This window comes from Schistocerca serialis, chromosome 2, assembly GCF_023864345.2.
Source record: "Schistocerca serialis cubense isolate TAMUIC-IGC-003099 chromosome 2, iqSchSeri2.2, whole genome shotgun sequence".
In the NCBI taxonomy this organism is placed as follows: Eukaryota; Metazoa; Arthropoda; class Insecta; order Orthoptera; family Acrididae; genus Schistocerca; species Schistocerca serialis.
In genome coordinates, this window is record NC_064639.1 from 694,420,683 (window position 1) to 694,448,047 (window position 27,365).

General features: G+C 41.4%; 1 protein-coding gene across 4 annotated transcripts in view; it reads right to left on the reverse strand.

Annotated features, from left to right (window-relative positions):
• The window catches only part of LOC126457841 (arrestin domain-containing protein 3-like), a 138,498-nt gene that overhangs the window by 24,398 nt on the left and 86,735 nt on the right, over window positions 1-27,365 (reverse strand). For all 4 annotated transcript variants that reach the window (XM_050094478.1, XM_050094477.1, XM_050094480.1 and 1 more), the window contains exon 8: window positions 8,548-8,731. In XM_050094478.1, coding sequence (XP_049950435.1) covers window positions 8,716-8,731 — 16 coding nt within the window. In that variant the 3' untranslated portion in view covers window positions 8,548-8,715. The remainder of the gene's footprint in view (window positions 1-8,547; window positions 8,732-27,365) is intronic.

Consider the following 27,365-nt stretch of genomic DNA (forward strand, 5'->3'; position numbering starts at 1 on the left):
TCACATGGGATCATATTTTGTTGAAACTTGTCAAATGGAGAAAAAGATTTTAGGGTGCAAAAGTGTATAATGAGACTCATTTGTGGTGTAAATTCAAGAACATCATATAGAAACCTGTTCAAGAAACTGGGTATTTGAACCACTCTTTTGCAGTATATTTATTCCTTAATGAAATACAGTATGTTGCAAATAATATCTCTATTTCCAGCTAACAGGTCAATATATAGTACCAATACTAGGAATAAGAACAATCTACATGAATACCTAAAATCACTTACCTTGGTCACAAAGTGGTCCATGAACCATAAAAAGATTGGTTTCAGATACAGCATGGTTTAAGAGGAGACTGATAGACTTTTTTGGTAGGCAACTGCTACTCTACAGATGAATATCTTAACAGAGGCTTTTAGACCTGCTTACATAAAAATGTCTGTTATATTTCAGTTTTGACAGCAGTTAGTCACAACAGTCAAGATTAGGTATTTTGCGCATGATAAGTTTTATTGAAAGTGCATAACTATGATTCATTCTGACAGCGTATTTATTAATTCTGTAAATATCAGCAGTTCCAGTTTACTGTAATGTATTCACATATTTTGGCAATCTCTTGACATATAATCAGGGAAATGAGTATAACATTCAAATGTTCTATGTTTTTTATATTAAACTTTCTGACATGTTCCACACTCATGAGAATCATTTCACAACCGTTTATTTTAATAACAGTGTAGTGTACAGTATCGCCGTTGCTATCGACCCTCGTATCGTACAGGCTTTTGTTTGTTTGGTTAGAACAGCTCAGTGTCGGTTAGACCGTCAGTGAGAGAGCACTTCGATTTCCTGCTGCTAATAAGGCGAGTACACCGTTCGCTTGTTACACATTTTTGCGAGCTCCAAACAGGTACAACTTATTTTCAGTTATCTGGGTAGTTACTATTTTATTTTTGTAATTTCTTGCGTGTTTGAGTGCCTACTAGACACAACCGTTTATTTTAATAACAGTGTAGTGTACAGTATCGCCGTTGCTATCGACCCTCGTATCGTACAGGCTTTTGTTTGTTTGGTTAGAACAGCTCAGTGTCGGTTAGACCGTCAGTGAGCGAGCACTTCGTTTTCCTGCTGCTAATAAGGCGAGTACACCGTTCGCTTGTAGGGTAAACATAGTCATGTGTAGGGACTGTGGTTGTTGTGAGCGGACGCAAGGAGAATTGGCCACTCTTCGGGGGCAGGTGGAGGCTTTGTCTGTTAGGCTCATCGAGCTCGAGGCGCAGGCGTCGGCTCGTAGTGGCGTTGGGGCAACTGTGGTGAGACCTATGCCTACTTCGGTGGCCTTGGAATCGCATGGAACCCCTGATGTCGCTGCGTCTTCCGGCAGTGAGCATCTTACCGGTCAGCCATCACTCCAGGGTGAATGGCGGACAGTGGTGGGCTCGCGCGTGCCTGGCCGAAAGGCGAAGGTGGGATCTGGCCGCGTGGCAGCTGCCTTACCCCTTTCCAACAGGTACGGGGTGCTTCCTAGTGGTGATGACATCGTTTCCGAGCCACCACAGGATGCCTCGCCTGTTGGGCCAGTGGCCGATTCTCCGGCAAGGTCCCGACAGTCACAGAGGGCGGGCCTATTAGTTATAGGGAGCTCCAACGTTAGGCGGGTTATGGAGCCCCTTAGGAAAATAGCGGGTAGGTCGGGGAAGAATGCCAGTGTGCACTCGGTGTGCTTGCCAGGGGGTCTCGTCCGTAATGTGGAGGAGGCCCTTCCGGCAGCTATTGAACGCACTGGGTGTGACCGGCTGCAGATAGTAGCACATGTCGGAACGAATGACGCCTGCCGCTTGGGTTCTGAGGCCATCCTTGGTTCCTTCCGGCGGCTGGCTGATTTGGTGAAGACAACCAGCATCGCACGCGGAGTGCAAGCTGAGCTTAATATCTGCAGCATAGTGCCCAGAGTCGATCGCGGTCCTCTGGTTTGGAGCCGTGTGGAGGGTCTAAACCAGAGGCTCAGACGACTCTGCGACTATAATGGTTGCAAATTCATCGACCTCCGTTATTGGGTGGAGAACTGTAGGGCCCCCCTAGACAGGTCAGGCGTGCACTACACGCCGGAAGCAGCTACTAGGGTAGCAGAGTACGTGTGGCGTGCACACGGGGGTTTTTTAGGTTAGAGGGACCCACCCTTGGGCGAAACGATAAAATACCTGACGGCTTACCAGAGAGGACATTATCATCGTTGATAAAGAACGTCCGTCCTCAGAGACAAAAAACAGGAAAAGTCAACGTAATATTGGTAAACTGCAGGAGTGTCCAGGGCAAGGTTCCTGAATTAGTATCTCTTATTGAAGGAAATAGTGCGCATATAGTATTAGGAACGGAAAGTTGGTTAAAACCGGAAGTGAACAGTAACGAAATCCTAGACACAGAATGGAATATATACCGCAAGGATAGGATAAACGCCAATGGTGGAGGAGTATTTATAGCAGTAAAGAATTCAATAATATCCAGTGAAGTTATTAGCGAATGCGAATGTGAAATAATCTGGGTTAAGTTAAGTATCAAAGGTGGGTCAGATATGATAGTCGGATGCTTCTATAGACCACCTGCATCAGCAACCGTAGTAGTTGAGCGCCTCAGAGAGAACCTGCAGAACGTCGTGAAGAAGTTTCGTGATCATACTATTGTAATAGGGGGAGACTTCAATCTACCAGGTATAGAATGGGATAGTCACACAATCAGAACTGGAGCCAGGGACAGAGACTCTTGTGACATTATCCTGACTGCCTTGTCCGAGAATTACTTCGAGCAGATAGTTAGAGAACCAACTCGTGAAGCTAACGTTTTAGACCTCATAGCAACAAATAGACCGGAACTTTTCGACTCCGTGAATGTAGAAGAGGGTATCAGTGATCATAAGTCAGTGGTTGCATCAATGACTACAAGTGTAATAAGAAATGCCAAGAAAGGAAGGAAAATATATTTGCTTAACAAGAGTGATAGGGCACAAATCGCAGAATATCTGAGTGACCACCATCAAACGTTCATTTCTGAGGAAGAGGATGTGGAACAAAAATGGAAAAAATTCAGAAACATCGTCCAGTACGCCTTAGATAAGTTCGTACCGACTAAGGTCCAAAGCGAGGGGAAAGATCCACCGTGGTATAACAATCATGTACGAAAGGTACTACGGAAACAAAGAAAGCTTCATCATAGGTTTAAGAGTAGTCGAATCATAGCTGATAAGGAAAAGCTGAACGAAGCGAAAAAGAGCGTAAAGAGAGCAATGAGAGAAGCATTCAACGAATTCGAACATAAAACATTGGCAAACAATCTAAACAAGAACCCTAAAAAGTTTTGGTCATATGTAAAATCGGTAAGCGGATCTAAATCCCCTATTCAGTCACTCGTTGACCACGATGGCACCGAAACAGAGGACGACCGAAGAAAGGCAGAAATACTGAATTCAGTGTTCCGAAACTGTTTCACTGCGGAAAATCGTAACACGGTCCCTGACTTCAGCCGTCGCACGGACGCCAAAATGGAAAATATTGAAATAAACGATGTCGGAATTGAAAAACAACTGCTATCACTTAGTAGCGGAAAAGCATCCGGACCAGACGAAATACCCTTAAGATTCTACAGTGATTATGCTAAAGAACTTGCCCCCTTTCTATCAGCAATTTATCGTAGATCGCTGGAAGAACGTAAAGTACCTAGCGACTGGAAGAAAGCGCAGGTCGTTCCCATTTTCAAGAAGGGTCATAAATCAGATGCGAATAATTATAGGCCTATTTCGCTTACGTCAATCTGTTGTAGAATAATGGAACATGTTTTGTGTTCTCGTATTATGACGTTCTTAGATAATACAAATCTCCTTCATCATAACCAACATGGATTCCGCAAACAGAGATCATGTGAAACTCAGCTCGCCCTATTTGCCCAAGAAATTCACAGTGCCGTAGACACTGGCGAGCAGATTGATGCCGTATTCCTGGACTTCAGGAAGGCATTTGATACGGTTCCGCACTTACGTTTAGTGAAAAAAATACGAGCTTACGGAATATCGGACCAGGTTTGTGATTGGATTCAGGATTTCCTAGAAGAAAGAACACAACATGTCATTCTTAACGGTTCAAAATCTGCAGATGTAGAGGTAATTTCGGGAGTACCGCAGGGAAGCGTGATAGGACCTTTATTGTTTACAATATACATAAATGACTTAGTTGACAACATCGGTAGCTCCGTGAGGCTATTTGCAGATGACACGGTTGTCTACAAGAAAGTAGCAACATCAGAAGACTCGTACGTACTCCAGGAGGACCTGCAGAGGATTAATGCATGGTGCGACAGCTGGCAGCTTTCCCTAAACGTAGATAAATGTAATATAATGCGCATACATAGGGGCAGAAATCCATTCCAGTACGATTATGCCATAGGTGGTAAATCATTGAAAGCGGTAACGACCGTAAAATACTTAGGAGTTACTATCCGGAGCGATCTGAAGTGGAATGATCACATAAAACAAACAGTGGGAAAAGCAGGCGCCAGGTTGAGATTCATAGGAAGAATTCTAAGAAAATGTGACTCATCGACGAAAGAAGTAGCTTACAAAACGCTTGTTCGTCCGATTCTTGAGTATTGCTCATCAGTATGGGACCCTTACCAGGTTGGATTAATAGAAGAGATAGACATGATCCAGCGAAAAGCAGCGCGATTCGTCATGGGGACATTTAGTCAGCGCGAGAGCGTTACGGAGATGCTGAACAAGCTCCAGTGGCGGACACTTCAAGAAAGGCGTTACGCAATACGGAGAGGTTTATTATCGAAATTACGAGAGAGCACATTCCGGGAAGAGATGGGCAACATATTACTACCGCCCACATATATCTCGCGTAATGATCACAACGAAAAGATCCGAGAAATTAGAGCAAATACGGAGACTTACAAGCAGTCGTTCTTCCCACGCACAATTCGTGAATGGAACAGGGAAGGGGGGATCAGATAGTGGTACAATAAGTACCCTCCGCCACACACCGTAAGGTGGCTCGCGGAGTATAGATGTAGATGTAGATGTAGATTTTTGGGTCTACGGAACAAAAACTGAATGTAGTTTACTCTAATATAATCTAGTCTTTTTATAGTCAAAATGTCAATGATAGCAACTGTCTCCCACTTTTGTTTCAATTTCACTCTTTCCATTTCCATAAAAAGAATAACCTTGTACATCACAATACCTTTGCTGTTGTTGAGTTTGTTATGTAAGTCCATCCATTTCATATATTCATCAAGGAACTAGGCATTTAAAGGTACTGTGACATGTTCCTATCAGGAATATTCTGTTTCAGAAACTATTCCAAAATTTATGTGTTCTTGTGGTCCTATATAGGACATTTATTGTATGAAGAACAATAATACTTTCTTCAGCATATTTTCTTTGCACTTCAGAATTAAAAACACATTCTCACAAACAATTATGATCTGCTATACTTACATTGTACTGTTTTAGGCACTGAATTTCCAAAACTCCTCCTTTGTTACATTATGTGTCTGTACTACCCAATGGCCCATTTGAACTACCAGAAGTGTTTTTAAATGAATGAATAATTTCCATTACAGCTAGGAAAATAAAAATCAATTTACACAGAGCCTTATGAAACTAAACAAACCTAATGAAATAATGTAGGGCACTAACTTAGAAGTTGCCCCATATTACTGTTCAGCCTCGAAACCATCCACCCTTGAAATTTTTTTTTATCATTATGTAGGTTGATTTATATGGGTGATCCCTCTTCTCAGACACTCAATATTCTGTAAGAACATTTCACAATGGTTGGTGAAGAATGCTGAGAGCTTATGGTTCTGGCAGCACTCATAAATACCCAGCCCAGGAATCTTAGGAGCATTCAACCTATTCACAGCTATAACTTATTAAAGCACACATCAGTAAATTAATCTCAATAGTTTAAAGAAATTGCAATAGACAAGATTCAGAAATGACAGCTATCTGTTATTGAAGATTGGATCTAAGAAATGTAAAATTAGATCTAAAAACCAAACTTTGCGCAATATAAAATATCATTCTCATACACAGTTTTTGATCATAGAGATGCAAGGAAACAGCACACATGAAACTATCACTAGTCTAATGAAACAGGACAGCTGTGGGCCTCTTGTAGAAGAAATGGTAGACCTAAGAAATTTTTGAGACTTTTTGATAAAGATGTTTCTCTTTATATATTACATATACAAACACCCTACATACTGCTCACATAGGGATCATGAGGATAAGATCAGAATAGTTCCTGCATGCACAGAGGCAGTCAAACAATTGCTCTTCTCGTCCTCCATATATACTTGGAATGGAACTAACAACTGGTACAATGGGTTGTACCCTCTGCCATGCACCTCACAGTGGTTTGCAGAGTGTAGATGTAGATGTAATGTCATGGTACCATGGCTTTGTATTCACTCACAACTATAAATAACTGGAAGGGTGTGTATCATTTGATTTTAAGTTTGGTGGTGGTGGTGGTGGTGGTGGTGGTGGTGGTGGTTAGTGTTTGACGTCCCGTCGACAATGAGGTCATTAGAGACGGAGCTCATGCTCAGGTTAGGGAAGGATTGGGAAGGAAATCGGCCGTGCCCTTTCAAAGGAACCATCCCGGCATTTGCCTGAAGCGATTTAGGGAAATCACGGAAAACCTAAATCAGGATGACTGGAGACGGGATTGAACCGTCGTCCTCCCGAATGCGAGTCCAGTGTGCTAACCACTGCACCACCTCGCTCGGTTTTAAGCTTGGCTTTAGCCTTGAATATACATGGTGTTCCACTAAATGTGTTTGCCTCTATAAGTGACAAAGTAATAGGTGATGGAAATATTTATTGTGGTAGGTCACCATAAGAAACATTACACTGTCTGCGGAGCTATGAACATAGATTATTGTGTTATTATCCAAAGAGTTACAGCAAAAAGATACAATTTTTAAATGGAACAATAGTTGTTTCTATCATGCACTGCAATTAGTATCACCAGCTGTGTATACATCAATTTAAATTACATTCCTATCACTTTTAGTGTGGGAGCTACAACCCTTCAAAGTTTCAGGGGCAGTATGTAGATGCTGAACATAATACATGGCTGTGTGGTGGGTGATGGATGTTCTAGCAGTGGGAAGTTGATTTAAATGAGATTCAAATGTGTGTCCATGATCCTGAATGCACAATGCAATGCGCCTTCTAAAAGATCTCTGGGTGAGATATAACATCGCCAGTGTCACGGAGTGACATGTGTCCTCGATGCGCCGTTTTAGATCATCTTGGGATGAGGGCACGGTGACATAAACATGATCCTTTAAACACTCCCACAAAAAGAAATCTAATGGTGTTAAATCGGGCGACCCTGTGGGCCATGAACGAGGACCATGGCACCCCAACCACCTTCCCGCAAACCTGTTGTTTAGTTCTTCCACAACAGCACGTGCAGAATGGGCTGGGTGATCATCGTGCTGCATCCACATATGGACTCTTGTGTGTAGACACACATGTTCAAGGAGACCACCCAAACTGTTGACTATAAACACACGATATACCTCACCTGTCAGTGTACTTGGGAAGCAATGTGGACCAATGATTTCATCCCCAAGGACCCCACATCATACATTAATAGACCACCTATGTTGATGGTCGACAGGTCGTACCCACTGAGGATTGTTTGCAGCCCATTAGTGCACATTATGGTAATTCACTGCACCACAATTTGTGAACATGGACTCATCAGAGAACATAACAGCTTTTAGAGATTCCAATGTGAAATAACACATGGCCCATTCACAGACTGAAACTCTTGCACAGTAATTGCTCCCATGGAGCTCCTGGGTCAGTGACAGGCAGTACGGGTGAAACCTGTGGCCATGTACTATATGCCACACAGCTGTGAGACTGACACCAGTTACTGCAACAACGGCTCGTAATCTGACATGAGGATCATGGTGTACTGCAGCTAAAACAAACATCTCCGTCTCCTCACTTCTTGCAGTTCTTGGTCTGTTTGTGTGGTTCGAACTGTTGGGTATATGGCCATGTGTAGTGACAGTCGGCAGTCTAACAGCGCATCAAGGAAGCTTCTGGCTCCATGACACCGGCAACGTTACAACTCGGCCGTACCACATTTAGAAGGTGCATTGTGTTATGCACAGCGTGTGTGGTATCTGCCCCTGAAACTGTAAAGGGTTGTAGCTCCCAAACTAAAAGTGATAGGAATGTAATTCAAATTGATGTACACGCAGCTGGTGCTACTGATTCCAGTGAATGACAGAAACAACTATTGTTCCATTTAAAAAATCGTATCTTCTTGCTGTAACTCTTTGGATAATAACACAATAAACTATGTTCACAGCTCCGCAGACAGTGTAATGTTTCTTGTGGTGACCTACTGCAATAAATATTTCCATCGCCTATTACTTCGTAACTTACAGAGGCAAACACATTTAGTGAAACACCCTGTATATAGGGTGAATACAGTGAAAACAGTTCAGAACATAGATCATCATTATATTTACCCTTGTAATCAATCTCATGATCCAGATAAACTAGCAGCTCCATGCTTTCTGTACTTAGGTAATAACTTTTCATAATCCTATTAGATTGCTGTCTCTGCACTGTGGTTGTGATTCACAAATAATTCCAGGACTAGTATGCGTATCCATATGGCCTTGCATGAGAAGTTATCACATTCCGGTGGCTCTGAAAAATAATAATAATAGTAATAAAATCAAACAATACAAAATCCAGGATGGAATGTAACAACAGCAACACCCCATCTCATTAATCATAATAATAAACATAAATGGAAGAAAAAAACAAGCATATGTACTACAAACCCGTGTTTCCCACATTATTACATCATTCTGAAAAACATATAAAGGGAGCAAAATATTTATTAGCAAAACATGCAAATTTATGTTGCACACAGAGAACATTGATAAAACCAATATCTAAAATATTAAGATGAGCACGAATAATGGAATAAAATAAAATATATAAGAAATAATAACTTTAAAATATCATTTCAAAAGTAAAGAGTATCACAATCCCCCTTTTCCCTTACATCAGAAATGAAATTTTTAATAATATTTACAGAATATTCTGTTGGTTCTTGGAGGAATATGGACATACTAAAATCTTGAATATACCATATAAATGTTCCACAAAAATATTTAAGTAATAGCTCCAGACCTAACAGAGGATCACATGCCATTCACATTAATGTTACTGTTAAGTGTATCTTGAGTACACAGTATTAGCATTCCACAATACTATTTATTTAATAGTTCATTATTAACCAGCTTTCACCTTCTTAGGCCATCATATTAAATTATCTGATGATGGCCTAAGAAGCTGGTTCATTATAAACTATTAATTAAATGGTATTGTGGAACGTTTATATTGTGTACTCAAGATACTCTTAACAGTAAAATATAAGCAATGTAGTCAAAGTTTTAATTATCACCTCACAAAAATAATTACATTGTCAATTTTTGTTCCTTTCCAGTGCAACCCCAGTACATACTGAAATCTCTGTATCATAGCACCATAACATGCTGCTAGAAGAGACAAAACAAAATGGTACAAACCACTGATAAAGTGGAATATTATGTGGTAATACACTTTATGCATTTGTCGGATAATAACACTGCAATAACTGGAAGTGTATGGCAACATTTTACAATTGTATGACACAGGGGTTAGGTGGCACACACACTTCCTGTGTGGTTAAACAATTCTGAATGATGAAAATTAAGTAGCAGACCATCTTGGCCAAACAATTCTGAATGACAAAGGATGAAATGGCAGACCATATTCCTGTGAAGAACACGGAATTGCAAGAGAAGTGGAGACCCTGGTGCTCACAGACCAGCATGTCACAGTGGAGGAAACCATGTAAAAAATGAAAATCAGTCATATGTTAGTTTTCTACATCTCGCATGACTCTTAAACATGATAAAGGTTGTCATCTACTAGATTGCATAACCATGCTCACCTCTTCAAAATGCCTGCCAAACTGAGGCAGCAATGAAAACACTGCAGCTGTATCAGGGCAATACAATTCATTCCTTTAGCTATCTAATCAACATGGATGAATGCTGGCTGTTATCAGTATGAACATAAGACAAAAGAAGCAAACCAAGCAGTGGAAAAACAGGCCAACATCCAACAATCACTGGGAGAGGGGTGTTGTGTGCTTTATAGGCCACTATGGTGTGATGCTAACAGATTGAAGTTGTAAGGAGAAAACTATCACAGGAGCATACTACCAAAATCTTCTGATGGGTTTAGGGGAGACTATAAAGACAAAGCATTGTGGGAAGCTGTTCATGTGAGTGTTTTTGCTTCACAGCAACATCCCATCTCTTTCTGCACAGGGCACAGTTACATGTGGTGTTTCTTGTTCTACCAAATTTTGCCTTCCCACCCGTCTCTCAGTCTACTTCCATAGCTTAGTGGTCAGTGCAGCTGACTGCCAGGTTTGATTCCTAGCACTGAGCTAAGAAAATGGATGGCAGGAGAGCGGTGTGCCAACCCAATGCCCCTACAAACCACATCCAATGATACCACGGACAGAGGATGGCATGGCAGTCAGTCAATATTGATGGACACACCAGCTTCTGAGGACAGAATTTATATTTTTACCTCCTCCTTAACTCTCTTAACATGACATCCAGTGATATCTTCCTCTGTTTTGCATGAAGAAACCATTGCATGACAACTTCTTCCATGACTACAAATAGGTGATTCTAAAGGTGGCACATTTTCTGAACAGACTTCTACAACCAAGGTCTACACCAAGTCACCCATCATTACGAAAAATGTATCACATTGAAGAGTGAACATACAGAAAAGGTCTAAGACCATGACAAAGCTTTATGGTAACAGCCTGATTTTTTTTTTAAGCGATAATTAAAATTTAATGATTAACCCTCATATATGAACAGAGGAGTGTCAACTTGGACCAAAGATCTGGACACAAGTAACTCCTATTTGGGAATCTACAATCTTTCTTCAAACACCAATTGTGTCTAAGCCAGATTGCTCTGTTTATTCATGAGAACTGCAAGTCCACGGATGCAGATCTTAACTTGATGCCAAGTTACCTGACTTTTGTAAAGCCTTCAACACAATTCCCCAATATTTCCCAATGAAAGAAATACATGCACATCAAATATCACACAGAAATACAGGGTGTCCATAACAGAATGTCCCAGACGTAAATTTTAATAGTGTCAACTATAAGCATTGTAGTGTGTTGGTTCAAGGTCACAACTAAAGAGTAACTCGAACAGCTTTAGATAAGTACATGAGCAAGTACTGCTTTGTTGTTTTCTCACCTGCACTGCTACATTAGCAAAACGGTGACTCCTGACAAGTGTAAAGAATGTAATGTTCCAAAGTTTGCTGGCTAGATGTGTGTGTAAAGTGAAAAAATATGGAACAACCAAAGGTGTGGCCATGAGAGAGCATCTTATCTTCATACTCTTAAGAAGTCTGTTCAGAAAGCAAGTTTTGAATTTCAGTTACCTTGATGGCAGTGTGGAAGGTTGTAAGAAAACATTTAGATGTATGTCCATACTGATTACAGCTAGTACATGTTTTAAAACCTGATGATGATGGTGTATGTTATAACTTTGCAAGTGAACTATTGCAGTGGGAAGATGACTTTTTGAACATGTGGTGATCAGTGATGAGGCTTCTAAGTAGAAAGGTAAATATCCATAATGTTCATATCTTGGGGTCAGAATATCCTCACGAGTGAAGCTCTACAATATCAAACAGATTGCCGAGAATAAAAACACCTTCTGTACTGTATCTTGGCATCAAGTTTACAGACTATTTTTTTCCCATGAAGTTACTGTAACAGTGGTGGCTTATCTGGATATGCTGCAAGAATGGCTCTTTTCTGAATTAGAAGGTGAACACAAAAATTTTATTTGGCAACAAGAGGAGCCCATGCCCTTAGGCATCTTTTCATCCAAAAGTGATTGAATACTGAAGTCCCTGAATGTTGGATTGGTCTTAATGATCACTATATTCCACTGGCCTCCACATTCACCTGGTCTCAAGCCATGTGATATTTTTCCTTTGAGGTTTGTAAAAGATCAAATTTATGTTCTGCCACTACCTAACAATTTATTAGGATTGAGAGACAGAACTGAAGAGGTTACGGACTTGTTAACCAAAGTGTAGGAAAAATTGGATTTTAAGTTGGATGTGTGTCATTTAATTAAAAGTGCACACACTGAACATTTGTAAGAAACACTAGGTTAGTTTACATTCAGTGTGATGTATGATTTATAATAAACTGTCTAAACTAAAGTGTTGTAATATACAATTGAAACTGGTATTTTCTTTTATGGACAACATGTATGACTGATAAGACACTTCCTCATAAACTGAACTCAGCATGTCATTCTTTCTGGAAGTTGTTATCAGAACCAAAAGTTGTGTTTGGAGAAGCTCAAAACAATATATGATATGAGGCTGTTCGCCAATGATGCAGTCATGCACAGAGGAAAGGGGGGGATTTAGAAACTCGTTATCAAACACAGAGAGATATGCATGTGATCAGCACCTAGTACAAATATTGGCAGATGATTATAAACATAAACAAATATAATGGAAAGTACATTAATGGAGGGAAGACATGGTTTCAATTTACTATGGAGCTTGCCTGATAATCAATCACTGGAATCCACCACAACCTTTAACCATGCAGAACTGTCTATTCACAGTGGTCCAAAGAGAAATGACCACATAAATCTAGCAGTGAGAAAGGCATATTCCGGACTCAAATTTACTGAAAGAATTCTAAGGAAGTTGCAGAAAAGCACTTTGGTCTATGGATCTCACTTTTCTACCCATCAAAACTTCAAGCCACCGGTTTAAGGTATTTTTTGCAAAGAGTTGTATAAGTAACAAAATTGTGTATCCTAATGTAAATTATTTGAGATTATTATGTTCAACTGCTTATGTATCACACTACTTGAGAGAGCTGAGGCATCTAGTAAGAACAATAATAAAATGGACACAGAAGCCGTTGGCATCAATGCCTTAGCCGACACAAAAAAAAAAAGAAAGAAAAAAAAAAAAAAAAGGAATTTGAACTTCCCATTTAAACTGAAGGTCATCATTGTAACAACTATTGAGCACTGAAGTTCTGCTCCTTTCTCACTTTTACTGACTATATGAGATTACTCGTGAGAGGTAATCCAAAGCCAACATGTCAAGCACAATGGTATACTAGGTCTTCAACTTGTATGGACTCAACTCTACCATTTGATATCACGACTCAGTTTTGAGCCATGATGTCATTTGATTGTGATCATGCTATTATTTTTTGCAACATGGATCCAAAATTAATTTTCAATAGTTGAACATTGTGCAGTGAATGGTGTATGTGGAATCAACCATTAAATTTTTGCAAATGTTGGATGACTTTGGAGAATACTGTACATATCAAACATGTAGCAATAACATGCAGGTGTCCTGTCAATGTTCTTCCAGTGGCTACATGTGGAGGTATCACACGGATAATCTGCAGTTTCCATTTTTTTATCAGTTAAATATGCCATGCATGAAACTAGGGTTCCTGAAACTACAGTAATTGGTTTTTGTTCTGCACAGAGGTTTGTGGGGGAATTCATTAAGTATAGGGGATCATTAGGGGGCTAGGGGTGATAGTAGAAGTAGAGAAGGTGAGCTTTGGTAAGTGGAAGAGCAGTATGGATCATAAACTTGTTGGTCTTTTGGTAAGTTGTTTCTGGCGGAGATTGTAATGATGTTGGCTTTTGGGTTATTGAAAATCGAAGTATGTGAGTGTTGACTTTACTAATAGGGGAATATGTAACAGACAGGCTTACTATTACATCAGATGGGTTTGCTTCATATAACAGGTTGGGCGGTAGGGCATTGTCAGAAAATGATGTGAATCACATTAAATTTAAAGGCTATGAGACTGGGGTCTGTACTAGCATTATTGAGGGATACTGGGAGAGGCGTGGTAGGGGTTATTCATACCTGTTATTGAGAGGGATAAAATATGGTATTCCATTTTACAGGCTCATCCTGATTAATACAATTGGTGGAAAAGTATTCCACAGAGGTATAATGTTTTTCAGGTTTTCGTGAAACTAATAGGAAAAATGCACAGGTGTCAGCTTGCTAATTAAATGGGAATGATTGAGAGTTTTTTTTGTGTTTGTGGCCAGGGAGGGGGGAGGAGTTTGTGTTTTGTTGAGTGATATTTGGTTTTCTTGTGTGTTGTGTGTGTGTGTGTTTTTTTTGTGTGGGTTGGGTGATGTTTGGATGGACTTGTCTGATGTACGTAAATGTTTTCTGTTAACTGAGGTGGGTGTTCTTACTACTTCTGTGTTTTTCAGTTGGTTCATGAATTGTGTTTCTTCATTACTGTTTACCATTTGTTCTTTTTGTGATACATATGTGATTTTATGAGACTCTATAATCATGCATGTCTGACAGGTTTCATTCTTGATTTTATTGAAGTTGTGTTTTGTTGTGTAAGTTTTAGCCTCTTTGTATTGTTACTGGTGTTTTAAGTTCATTTATATATGTCGATTGATTCTGGTACTACTTTTTTTGTTTTTCTCAATTGATTACTAAGTGCATTGGTTTTTGTTTTTGGCTTTTTGTACCTCAATCTGCTTTAGAATTTTTGTTTGGTACCATGCTTTCAAATTGAGCTATATAGCTCAACCGATATTTTTGATACCAGTTTAGGGTTGCCACAAGTTTCCCCAAATGAAATTCCCTCATATTTTCCCTATTTTCCAAAGAAGTTTTAGAATTTTTCCCTGACAAAATTTGAGATCTCAAGGGTAAATAAAGACATAAGTGACAAAAAAATGTACGCACTTAAGTATTTCTAAATGTGTGAGCAAAAATCTTAATTACTAACACCAACATCATTTGTAATGAACTGTTTTTAAATGGAGAAAGCAAGCCAAATGGTATATGTATTTCATTAAGGTCACTGATGTTATTTTATTTATATAAAGTGAAGCACATTTGGTGACAAAAATACTGATTTTGTTGGAGTCACAAGACAGATTTAAAATACCTTCACTGCTTTCAGAAATAACCTCAGAAAAATGTAGGCCTCTTGAAAGAAATGTATAAGGTGGGGAAGAGTTGTCTAAACCAACACTATAGATGACTACCAATAAAATGTTGGTTATACTATGGTTCATTATTGTCAGTTATTACCCACTGTGTTATGTCTATTATTCTACAGGTATTGTGTGATTTTTCTTTCCAGAAGTACTTGAGTACATAGCATACAAACTGCCACAATTTCCCTCTTTTCATCATCCATACCTTCTAATATATAAACTACTATATACTAGAATAAATAAAATGCCTACAAAATGCCGCACTGTACAATGTACTTGTGATGAGACAGTCGCAATTCCTGAAATCCAGCACCTGTAGTCTGTGGTCTGCTGAGGAGCGCCACAGTCCTGGGTCCATAGATAAACCATGAAAATCCATCACATTATACCTCACACAGACAGGCCCAGCCTGTGCGCAGGTCAGTGAGAGTAGATCTGACAGGCAGGGCCCGCACATTAGTGGGGAAGTGTGGGCTTCAGATCGGCAGGCTTGATCCATTAGAGATACCCACTGAAATGGCCTGCAGTTTTGGCCTGTCATGGAACTCCTCACATGAGACCAGCTATTCAATTGTCACAGACACCATGTTGATGAAATGAGACTGTGGTGATCACCCACGCAACAGATAACTTGCGCAAATACTCTGAGAATCAATAATAATGAGGATAGGTAGCAACACACCGTAAAGATGATCACTGAGCCACAGGAAGTCATATACAGAAGACAATCACACTCTCAAAACTAGATTTTTGCCCATAGCCTTTGTCAGAAAACGAGAATGCACACACATTCACACAATCACTCAGACACATCTCATGCACACATGACCATTGTCTCTGGCTGCAGCGTCAACAATCTCTGAGACTCAGATCCAAAAAAAACATTCCTAATGCCTCCCTGCCTCTCATCAGCAGCTGCTAGGCTAACAGCAAGTATCGGTGGCAGCACTGACTGCAATCTGAGGGGAGAGGTGCGAAGGGGAGAAGCAGTATAAATGAGAAATTAGGGTAGCGGTGCACATACTCAGCTGCGCCCAGCCAGTAAACAAACCATTTCATGCTACTGAGACAAAAATGAGATTTTTCCAGTGTTTTTTCATATTTCCCTGATTTCCCTGATATGTCTGAAATTCCCTGATTTCCAGAACTTGTGGCAACCCTGCAGTTACAAGTCCTTGCTCTTACTGTGCATGTTTTTCTTTTTTTGAAATGACTGTTTTATCTTATTTTTGTTGTTGCATTTTGTTTCTCCCTCCCCGAAAGCCCCATTTTCTTGTGGTGGTCTGTTAGCTTCAATATTTATTATTAGTATTATTATTACTACTATTCTTTCTTTTCTCAGACGTTATGTCTGGTCAAAAATGGAAAGTGACATGGACCTTGATCAAGTGTGACTTCCTTTTAACTGTATGGTATATGTTACATTGCATTTAGGAACTTTCGGGTAATTGAACATGTATCAATAATTACAGATTTCTGTAGTTGTATATATAAGTTTGGATGTAGCTGTATTGCGTCGATGTACTGGTGGATATTGTGTGGTATGACTCTTGTAGTTGATAGTGTAATTGGTATAATGTCAACTTTATCCTGATGCCACATGTCCTTGACTTCCTCAGCCAGTTGGATGTATTTTTCAATTTTTTCTCCTGTTTTCTTTTGTATATTTGTTGTATTGGGTATGGATATTTCGATTAGTTGTGTTAATTTCTTCTTTTTATTGGTGAGTATGATGTCAGGTTTGTTATGTGGTGTTGTTTTATCTGTTATAATGGTTGTGTTCCAGTATAATTGTCAGGTTTGTTATGTGGTGTTGTTTTATCTGTTATAATGGTTGTGTTCCAGTATAATGTAGTATTGTACATCCGCTTGTGATGTGATCTACTGTTTCTATTTGTTGTTTGCAAAGTCTGCACTTATCTGTTGTGGTATTGGGATCTTTAATAATATGCTTGCTGTAATATCTGGTGTTTACTGTTTGATCCTGCATTGCAATCATGAATCCTTCCGTCTCACTGTATATATTGCCTTTTCTAAGCCATGTGTTGGATGCATCTTGACCGATGTGTGGCTGTGTTAGATGATACGGGTGCTTGCCATGTAGTGTTTCTAAAGGGTTGTAGAAGTGGTTATGAAATTGCAGTGATGTAGCCAATGTATTTATATGAGTGATTGCTTTGTGTATTTTGCTAGTTTCTGCTCATTCTAGAAAGAATTTTCTTAAATTGTCTACCTGTCCATACTGTAGGTTTTCTTATGTCGATAAATCCCCTTCCTCCTTCCTTTCTGCTTAATGTGAATCTTTCTGTTGCTGAATGTATGTGATGTATTCTATATTTGTGGCACTGTGATCATGTAAGTGTATTGAGTGCTTCTAGGTCTGTGTTACTCCATTTCACTACTCCAAATGAGTAGGTCAATATTGATATAGCATAAGTATTTATAGCTTTTGTCTTGTTTCTTGCTGTCAATTCTGTTAACAGTATTTTTGTTAGTCTTTGTCTACATTTTTCGTTTAGTTCTTCTTTAATATTTGTATTATCTATTCCTATTTTTTGTCTGTATCCTAGATATTTATAGGCATCTGTTTTTTCCATCGCTTCTATGCAGTCGCTGGGGTTATCCAATATGTAATCTTCTTGTTTAGTGTGTTTTCCCTTGACTATGCTATTTTTCTTACATTTGTCTGTTCCAAAAGCTATATTTATATCATTGCTGAATACTTCTGTTATCTTTAGTAATTGGTTGAGTTGTTGATTTGTTGCTGCCAGTAGTTTTAGATCATCCACATATAGAAAATGTGTGATTTTGTGTGGGTATGTTCCAGTAATATTGTATCCATAATTTGTATTATTTATCATGTTCGATAGTAGGTTCAGAGCAAGGCAGAACCAGAAAGGACTTAATGAGTCTCCTTGGTATATTCCATGCTAAATCTGTATTGGCTGTGATGTGATATTATTTGAATTTGTTTGGATACTAAGTGTGGTTTTCCAATTTTTCATTACTATGTTTAGGAACTGTATCAATTTAGGATCTACGTAACCATGAGTGCGGTAAACTATCAAAAGCTTTTTGGTAATCAATGTATGCGCAGTGTAGCGACCTTTGTTTAGTTTTAGCTTGATATGTCACCTCTGCATCTATCATCAGTTGCTCTTTACATCCTTGTGCTCCTTTGCAACAGCCTATTTGTTCTTCATTTATAATTTTGTTCTGTGTTGTATGTGTCATTAATTTTTGTGTAACGACTGAAGTTAATACTTTGTATATTGTTGGTAGGCATGTTATGGGGTGATATTTAGCTGGGTTTGCTGGGTCTGCTTGATCTTTAGGTTTCAGCTAAGTTATTCCATGTGTAAGTGTATCTGGGAATGTGTATGGGTCTGCAATGTAACTGTTAAATAATTTATGATATGAATATAATAGGGAAACAATCCACACGGGAAAAATATAATTAAAAATAAAGATGATGTGACTTACCATACGAAAGCGCTGGCAGGTCGATAGAAACACAAACAGACACATACATACACACAAAATTCTAGCTTTCGCAACCAATGGTTGCTTCGTCAGGAAAGAGGGAAGGAGGGGGAAAGATGAAAGGATGTGGGTTTTAAGGGAGACGGTAAGGAGTCATTCCAATTCCGGGAGCGGAAAGACTTACCTTAGGGGGAAAAAAGGACAGATATACACTCGCACACACACACATATCCATCCGCACATACACAGACACAAGCAGACATTTGTAAAGGCAAAGAGTTTGGGCAGAGATGTCAGTCGAGGCGGAAGTAAAGAGGCAAAGATGTTGTTGAAAGACAGGTGAGGTATGAGCAGCGGCAACTTGAAATTAGCGGAGGTTGAGGCTAGGCGGAAAACGAGAAGAGAGGATATACTGAAGGGCAAGTTCCCATCTCCGGAGTTCTGACAGGTTGGTGTTAGTGGGACGTATCCAGATAACCCGGACAGTGTAACACTGTGCCAAGATGTGCTGGCCATGCACCAAGGCATGTTTAGCCACAGGGTCATCCTCATTCCCAACAAACACTGTCTGCCTGTGTCCATTCATGCGAATGGACAGTTTGTTGCTGGTCATTCCCACATAGAAAGCTTCACAGTGTAGGCAGGTCAGTTGGTAAATCACGTGGGTGCTTTCACACATGGCTCTGCCTTTGATCGTGTACACCTTCCGGGTTACAGGACTGGAGTAGGTGGTGGTGGGAGGGTGCATTGGACAGGTTTTACATCGGGGGCGGTTACAAGGGTAGGAGCCAGAGGGTAAGGAAGGTGGTTTGGGGATTTCATAGGGATGAACTAAGAGGTTACGAAGGTTAGGTGGACGGCGGAAAGACACTCTTGGTGGAGTGGGGAGGATTTCATGAAGGATGGATCTCATTTCAGGGCAGGATTTGAGGAAGTCGTATCCCTGCTGGAGAGCCACATTCAGAGTCTGATCCAGTCCCGGAAAGTATCCTGTCGTGGTTCTTCCGTGGGAGGTTCTGGGTTTGAGGGGATGAGGAAGTGGCTCTGGTTAATTGCTTCTGTACCAGGTCGGGAGGGTAGTTGCGGGATGTGAAAGCTGTTTTCAGGTTGTTGGTGTAATGGTTCAGGGATTCCGGACTGGAACAGATTCGTTTGCCATGAAGACCTAGCCTGTAGGGAAGGGACCGTTTGATGTGGATTGGGTGGCAGCTGTCATAATGGAGGTACTGTTGCTTGTTGGTGGATTTTATGTGGACGGATGTGTGAAGCTGGCCATTGGACACGGGAAGGTCAACGTCAAGGAAAGTGGCATGGGATTTGGAGTAGGACCAGGTGAATCTGATGGAACCAAAGGAGTTGGGGTTGGAGAGGAAATTCTGGAGTTCTTCTTCACTGTGAGTCCAGATCATGAAGATGACATCAATAAATCTGTACCAAACTTTGGGTTGGCAGGTCTGGGTAACCAAGAAGGCTTCCTCTAAGCGACCATGAATAGGTTGGCGTACGAGGGGGCCATCCTGGTACCCATGGCTGTTTACTTTAATTGTTGGTATGTCTGGCCTTCAAAAGTGAAGAAGTTGTGGGTCAGGATGAAACTGGCTAAGGTAATGAGGAAAGAGGTTTTAGGTAGGATGGCAGGTGATCGGCGTGAAAGGCAGTGCTCCATTGCAGCGAGGCCCTGGACATGTGGAATATTTGTGTATAAGGAAGTGGCATCAATGGTTACAAGCATGGTTTCCGGGGGTTATAGATTGGGTAAGGATTCCAGGCATTTGAGAAAGTGGTTAGTGTCTTTGATGAAGGATGGGAGACTGCATGTAATGGGTTGAAGGTGTTGATCTACATAGGCAGAGATACGTTCTGTGGGGGTTTGGTAACCAGCTACAATGGGGCGACCGGGATGATTGGGTTTGTGAATTTTAGGAAGAAGGTAGAAGGTAGGGGTGCTGGGTGTCGGTGGGGTCAGGAGGTTGATGGAGTCAGGTGAAAGGTTTTGTAGGGGGCCTAAGGTTCTGAGGATTCCTTGAAGCTCCACCTGGACATCAGGAATGGGATAACCTTGGCAAACTTTGTATGTGGTGTTGTCCGAAAGCTGACGCAGTCCCTCAGCCACATACTCCCGACGATCAAGTACCACAGTCGTGGAACCCTTGTCCGCCGGAAGAATGACGATGGATCGGTCAGCCTTCAGATCACGGATAGCTTGGGCTTCAGCAGTGGTGATGTTGAGAGTAGGATTAAGGTGTTTTAAGAAGGATTGAGAAGCAAGGCTGGAAGTCAGAAATTCCTGGAAGGTTTGGAGAGGGTGATTTTGAGGAAGAGGAGGTGAGTCCCGCTGTGACGGAGGACGGAACTGTTCCAGGCAGGGTTCAATTTGGATAGTGTCTTGGGGAGTTGGATCGTTAGGAGTAGGATTAGGATCATTTTTCTTTGTGGCAAAGTGATATTTCTAGCAGAGAGTACGAGTGTAGGACAGTAAATCTTTGACGAGGGCTGTTTGGTTGAATCTGGGAGTGGGGCTGAAGGTGAGGCCTTTGGATAGGACAGAGGTTTCGGATTGGGAGAGAGGTTTGGAGGAAAGGTTAACTACTGAATTGGGGTGTTGTGGTTCCAGATTGCGTTGATTGGAATTTTGAGGTTTTGGAGGGAGTGGAGCTGGAAGTGGGAGATTGAGTAGATGGGAGAGACTGGGTTTGTGTGCAATGAGAGGAGGTTGAGGTTTGCTGGAAAGCTTGTGAAGGGTGAGTGAGTTGCCTTTCCGGAGGTGGGAAACCAGGAGATTGGATAATTTTTTGAGGTGGAGGGTGGCATGCTGTTCTAATTTGCGGTTGGCCTGCAGGAGGATGCTTTGAACAGCCGGCGTGGATGTGGGAGAGGAAAGATTGAGGACTTTTATAAAGGATAGGAGTTGACGGGTGTGTTCATTGGCTGAGATGATGTGTAGGTGAAGGATTAGGTGGGTTAGGGCAATGGATTGTTCAGTTTGGAACTGGTATGGGGACTGTTGGAAAGAAGGGCTGCAGCCAGAGATGGGAACTTTAAGTGTGAGGCCTTTGAGGGTAATGCCAAATGTCAGACAAGCCTGAGAAAATAAAATATGGGAGCGTAATCTGGCTAGGGCAAAGGCATGTTTGTGGAGGGAATGTAAATAAAACTTAATGGGGTTGTTGTAGGGGTTTTGTGAGGGTGACATGGTATTAGAAGGTGGAAAGTGTAACATGAGGCTGAAATGAAAATGAAAAAAATATATATATGGGGAGAGATAAAGGTGAACTAGAAAGCAACTGGAGATCTGGTGTGAAAAAGGGCGAAAAAGTGTTGGTTGTGTTGGATCCTGTGGTGAACTTGGGTTGGTAGACAATGATGTGCATAAAGGTTAGGTAGTTGTGTTGCCGCCAAAACACGTTAAAGGGTGGAGAAATTCGGGAAAATTTCAAAAAAACTACATGTAAATGTATTAAAAGGAGTGGTTTTGTGGTGACAGATTATGAGAATGAGGCTAACAATTGTCTGACGAAGAAATAATGACGTTAAAACCTGTGGGAAGCGGCTAAAAATGATCAATGACGTGTGAAAAAACGGAAATGGAAATAAAGCGAAAGTTATTAGAACTAGCCAACATGGTTGTTTAATAGGTGAAGGGAACTGTTTGTGAACTAGAAACGGTGGATTTTATAGCGGCGGTAGTGTTGAAAGCGGGGGAAAAAAAATTTTTTTATATGGTTGGGAAGTAGGTTACGTATTATTACGTATTACGTATTATTGAGTATATATCGGTGGGATAAAATTGTGTAGTAGATGACGCTAAAAAGGAGAAAGTGAATACAAAGTGAAACTACTGGCTAAAAACAGAAAGAGAAAATAAGACGACAGAAAAGATTTCGAAATGCAAAAGTGACAATAATAAACGTGATTGTTGGTTTCAAATTAATGATATGAATATAATAGGGAAACATTCCACGCGGGCAAAATATATTTAAAAACAAAGATGATGTGACTTACCATACGAAAGTGCTGGCAGGTCGATAGAAACACAAACAGACACATACATACACACAAAATTCTAGCTTTCACACTCAATGGTTGCTTCGTCAGGAAAGAGGGAAGGAGAGGGAAAGATGAAAGGATGTGGGTTTTAAGGGAGAGGGTAAGGAGTCATTCCAATTCCGGGAGCGGAAAGACTTACCTTAGGGGGAAAAAAGGACAGGTATACACTCGCACACACACACATATCCATCCGCACATACACAGACACAAGCAGACATTTGTAAAGGCAAAGAGTTTGGGCAGAGATGTCAGTCGAGGCGGAAGTAAAGAGCCAAAGATGTTGTTGAAAGACAGATGAGGTATGAGCAGCGGCAACTTGAAATTAGCGGAGGTTGAGGCCTGGCGGAAAACGTAAAGAGAGGATATACTGAAGGGCAAGTTCTCATCTCCGGAGTTCTGACAGGTTGGTGTTAGTGGGAAGTATCCAGACAACCCGGATGGTGTAACACTGTGCCAAGATGTGCTGGCCGTGCACCAAGGCATGTTTAGCCACAGGGTGATCCTCATTCCCAACAAACACATTCATGCGAATGGACAGTTTGTTGCTGGTCATTCTCACATAGAAAGCTTCACAGTGTAGGCAGGTCAGTTGGTAAATCACGTGGGTGCTTTCACACGTGGCTCTGCCTTTGATGGTGTACACCTTCCGGGTTACAGGACTGGAGTAGGTGGTGGTGGGAGGGTGCATTGGACAGGTTTTACATCAGGGGCGGTTACAAGGGTAGGAGCCAGAGGGTAAGGAAGGTGGTTTGGGGATTTCATAGGGATGAACTAAGAGGTTACGAAGGTTAGGTGGATGGCGAAAGACACTCTTGGTGGAGTGGGGAGGATTTCATGAAGGATGGGTCTCATTTCAGGGCAGGATTTGAGGAAGTCGTATCCCTGCTGGAGAGCCACATTCAGAGTCTGATCCAGTCCCGGAAAGTATCCTGTCGTGGTTCTTCCATGGGAGGTTCTGGGTTTGAGGGGATGAGGAAGTGGCTCTGGTTATTTGCTTCTGTACCAGGTCGGGAGGGTAGTTGCGGGATGTGAAAGCTGTTTTCAGGTTGTTGGTGTAATGGTTCAGGGATTCCGGACTGGAACAGATTCGTTTGCCATGAAGACCTAGGCTGTAAGGAAGGGACCGTTTGATGTGGAATGGGTGGCAGCTGTCATAATGGAGGTACTGTTGCTTGTTGGTGGATTTTATGTGGACGGACGTGTGAAGCTGGCCATTGGACACGTGGAGGTCAACGTCAAGGAAAGTGGCATGGGATTTGGAGTAGGACCAGGTGAATCTGATGGAACCAAAGGAGTTGAGGTTGGAGAGGAAATTCTGGAGTTCTTCTTCACTGTGAGTCCAGATCATGAAGATGACATCAATAAATCTGTACCAAACTTTGGGTTGGCAGGTCTGGGTAACCAAGAAGGCTTCCTCTAAGCGACCATGAATAGGTTGGCGTACAAGGGGGCCATCCTGGTACCCATGGCTGTTCACTTTAATTGTTGGTATGTCTGGTCTTCAAAAGTGAAGAAGTTGTGGGTCAGGATGAAACTGGCTAAGGTAGGAAAGAAGTTTTAGGTAGGGTGGCACGTGATCGGCGTGAAAGGAAGTGCTCCATTGCAGCGAGGCTCTGGACGTGCGGAATATTTGTTTATAAGGAAGTGGCATCAATGGTTACAAGGATGGTTTCCAGGGGTAATAGATTGGGTAAGGATTCCAGGCATTTGAGAAAGTGGTTGGTATCTTTGATGAAGGATGGGAGACTGCATGTAATGGGTTGAAGGTGTTGATCTACATAGGCAGAGATACGTTCTGTGGGGGCTTGGTAACCAGCTACAATGGGGTGGCTGGGATGATTGGGTTTGTGAATTTTAGGAAGAAGTTAGAAGGTAGGGGTGCGGGGTGTCGGTGGGGTCAGGAGGTTGATGGAGTCAGGAGAAAGGTTTTGTAGGGGGCCTAAGGTTCTGAGGATTCCTTGAAGCTCCGCCTGGACATCAGGAATGGGATTACCTTGGCAAACTATGTATGTGGTGTTGTCTGAAAGCTGACGCAGTCCCTCAGCCACATACTCCTGACAATCAAGTACCACGGTCGTGGAACCCTTGTCCGCCGGAAGAATGACGATGGATCGGTCAGCCTTCAGATCACGGATAGCTTGGGCTTCAGCAGTGGTGATGTTGGGAGTAGGATTAAGGTGTTTTAAGAAGGATTGAGAAGCAAGGCTGGAAGTCAGAAATTCCTGGAAGGTTTGGAGAGGGTGATGTTGAGGAAGAGGAGGTGGGTCCCGCTGTGACGGAGGACGGAACTGTTCCAGGCAGGGTTCAATTTGGATAGTGTCTCGGGGAGTTGGATCGTTAGGAGTAGGATTAGGATCATTTTTCTTCATGGCAAAGTGATATTTCCAGCAGAGAGTACGAGTGTAGGACAGTAAATCTTTGACGAGGGCTGTTTGGTTGAATCTGGGAGTGGGGCTGAAGGTGAGGCCTTTGGATAGGACAGAGGTTTCGGATTGGGAGAGAGGTTTGGAGGAAAGGTTAACTACTGAATTGGGGTGTTGTGGATCCAGATTGCATTGATTGGAATTTTAAGGTTTTGGAGGGAGTGGAGCTGGAAGTGGGAGATTGAGTAGATGGGAGACACTGGGTTTATTTGCAATGAGAGAAGGTTGAGGTTTGCTGGAAAGCTTGTGAAGGGTGAGTGAGTTGCCTTTCCGGAGGTGGGAAACCAGGAGATTGGATAATTTTTTGAGGTGGAGGGTGGCATGCTGTTCTAATTTGCGGTTGGCCTGCTGGAGGATGCTTTGAACAGCCGGCGTGGATGTGGGTGAGGAAAGATTGAGGACTTTTATAAAGGATAGGAGTTGACGGGTGTGTTCATTGGCTGAGTTGATGTGTAGGTGAAGGATTAGGTGGGTGAGGGCAATGGATTGTTCAGTTTGGAACTGGTATGGGGACTGATGGAAAGAAGGGCTGCAGCCAGAGATGGGAACTTTAAGTGTGAGGCCTTTGGGGGTAATGCCAAATGTCAGACAAGCCTGAGAAAATAAAATATGGGAGCGTAATCTCGCTAGGGTGAAGGCATGTTTGTGGAGGGAATGTATATAAAACTTAATGGGGTCGTTGTGGGGGTGTTGTGAGGATGACATGGTATTAGAAGGTGGAAGGTGTAACATGAGGCTGAAATGAAAATGAAAGAAATATATATATGGGGAGAGATAAAGGTGAACTAGAAAGCAACTGGAGATCTGGTGTGAAAAAAGGTGAAAAAGTGTTGGTTGTGTTGATCCTGTGGTGAAGTTGGGTTGGTAGACAATGATGTGCATAAAAGAAAGAAAGAAAGAAATATATATATGGGGAGAGATAAAGGTGAACTAGAAAGCAACTGGAGATCTGGTGTGAAAAAAGGCGAAAAAGTGTTGGTTGTGTTGATCCTGTGGTGAACTTGGGTTGGTAGACAATGATGTGCATAAAGGTTAGGTGTTTGTGTTGCCACCAAAACACGTTAAAGGGTGGAGAAATTCGGGAAAATTTCGAAAAAACTACGTGTAAATGTATTAAAAGGAATGGTTTTGTGGTGGCAGATTATGAGAATGAGGCTAACAATTGTCTGACGAAGAAATAATGACGTTAAAACCAGTGGGAAGCGGCTAAAAATGATCAATGATGTGTCAAAAAACGGAAATGGAAATAAAGCGAAAGTTATTAGAACTAGCCAACATGGTTGTTTAATAGGTGAAGGGAACTGTTTGTGAACTAGAAACGGTGGATTTTATATCGGCGGTAGTGTTGAAAGCAGGGAAAAAAATATTTTTGTTTATGGTTTTGAAGTATGTTACGTATTATTACGTATTACGTATTATTGAGTATATATCGGTGGGATAAAATTGTGTAGTAGATGACGCTAAAAAGGAGAAGGTGAATACAAAGTGAAACTACTGGCTAAAAACAGAAAGAGAAAATAAGACGACAGAAAAGATTTCGAAATGCAACAGTGACAATAATAAAAGTGATTGTTGGGTTCAAATTAATGATATGAATATAATAGGGAAACATTCCACGCGGGCAAAATATATTTAAAAACAAAGATGATGTGACTTACCATACGAAAGAGCTGGCAGGTCGATAGAAGCACAAACAGACACATACATACACACAAAATTCTAGCTTTCGCAACCAATGGTTGCTTCGTCAGGAAAGAGGGAAGGAGAGGGAAAGATGAAAGGATGTGGGTTTTAAGGGAGAGGGTAAGGAGTCATTCCAATCCCGGGAGCGGAAAGACTTACCTCAGGGGGAAAAAAGGACAGGTATACACTCGCACACACACACACATATCCATCCGCACATACACAGACACAAGCAGACATTTGTAAAGGCAAAGAGTTTGGGCAGATATGTCAGTCGAGGCGGAAATAAAGAGGCAAAGATGTTGTTGAAAGACAGGTGAGGTATGAGCAGCGGCAACTTGAAATTAGCGGAGGTTGAGGCCTGGCGGAAAACGAGAAGAGAGGATACACTGAAGGGCAAGTTCCCATCTCCGGAGTTCTGACAGGTTATTGTTAGTGGGAAGTATCCAGATAACCCGGACGGTGCAACACTGTGCCAAGAAGTGCTGGCCATGCACCAAGGCATGTTTAGCCACAGGGTCATCCTCATTCCCAACAAACACATTCATGCGAATGGAC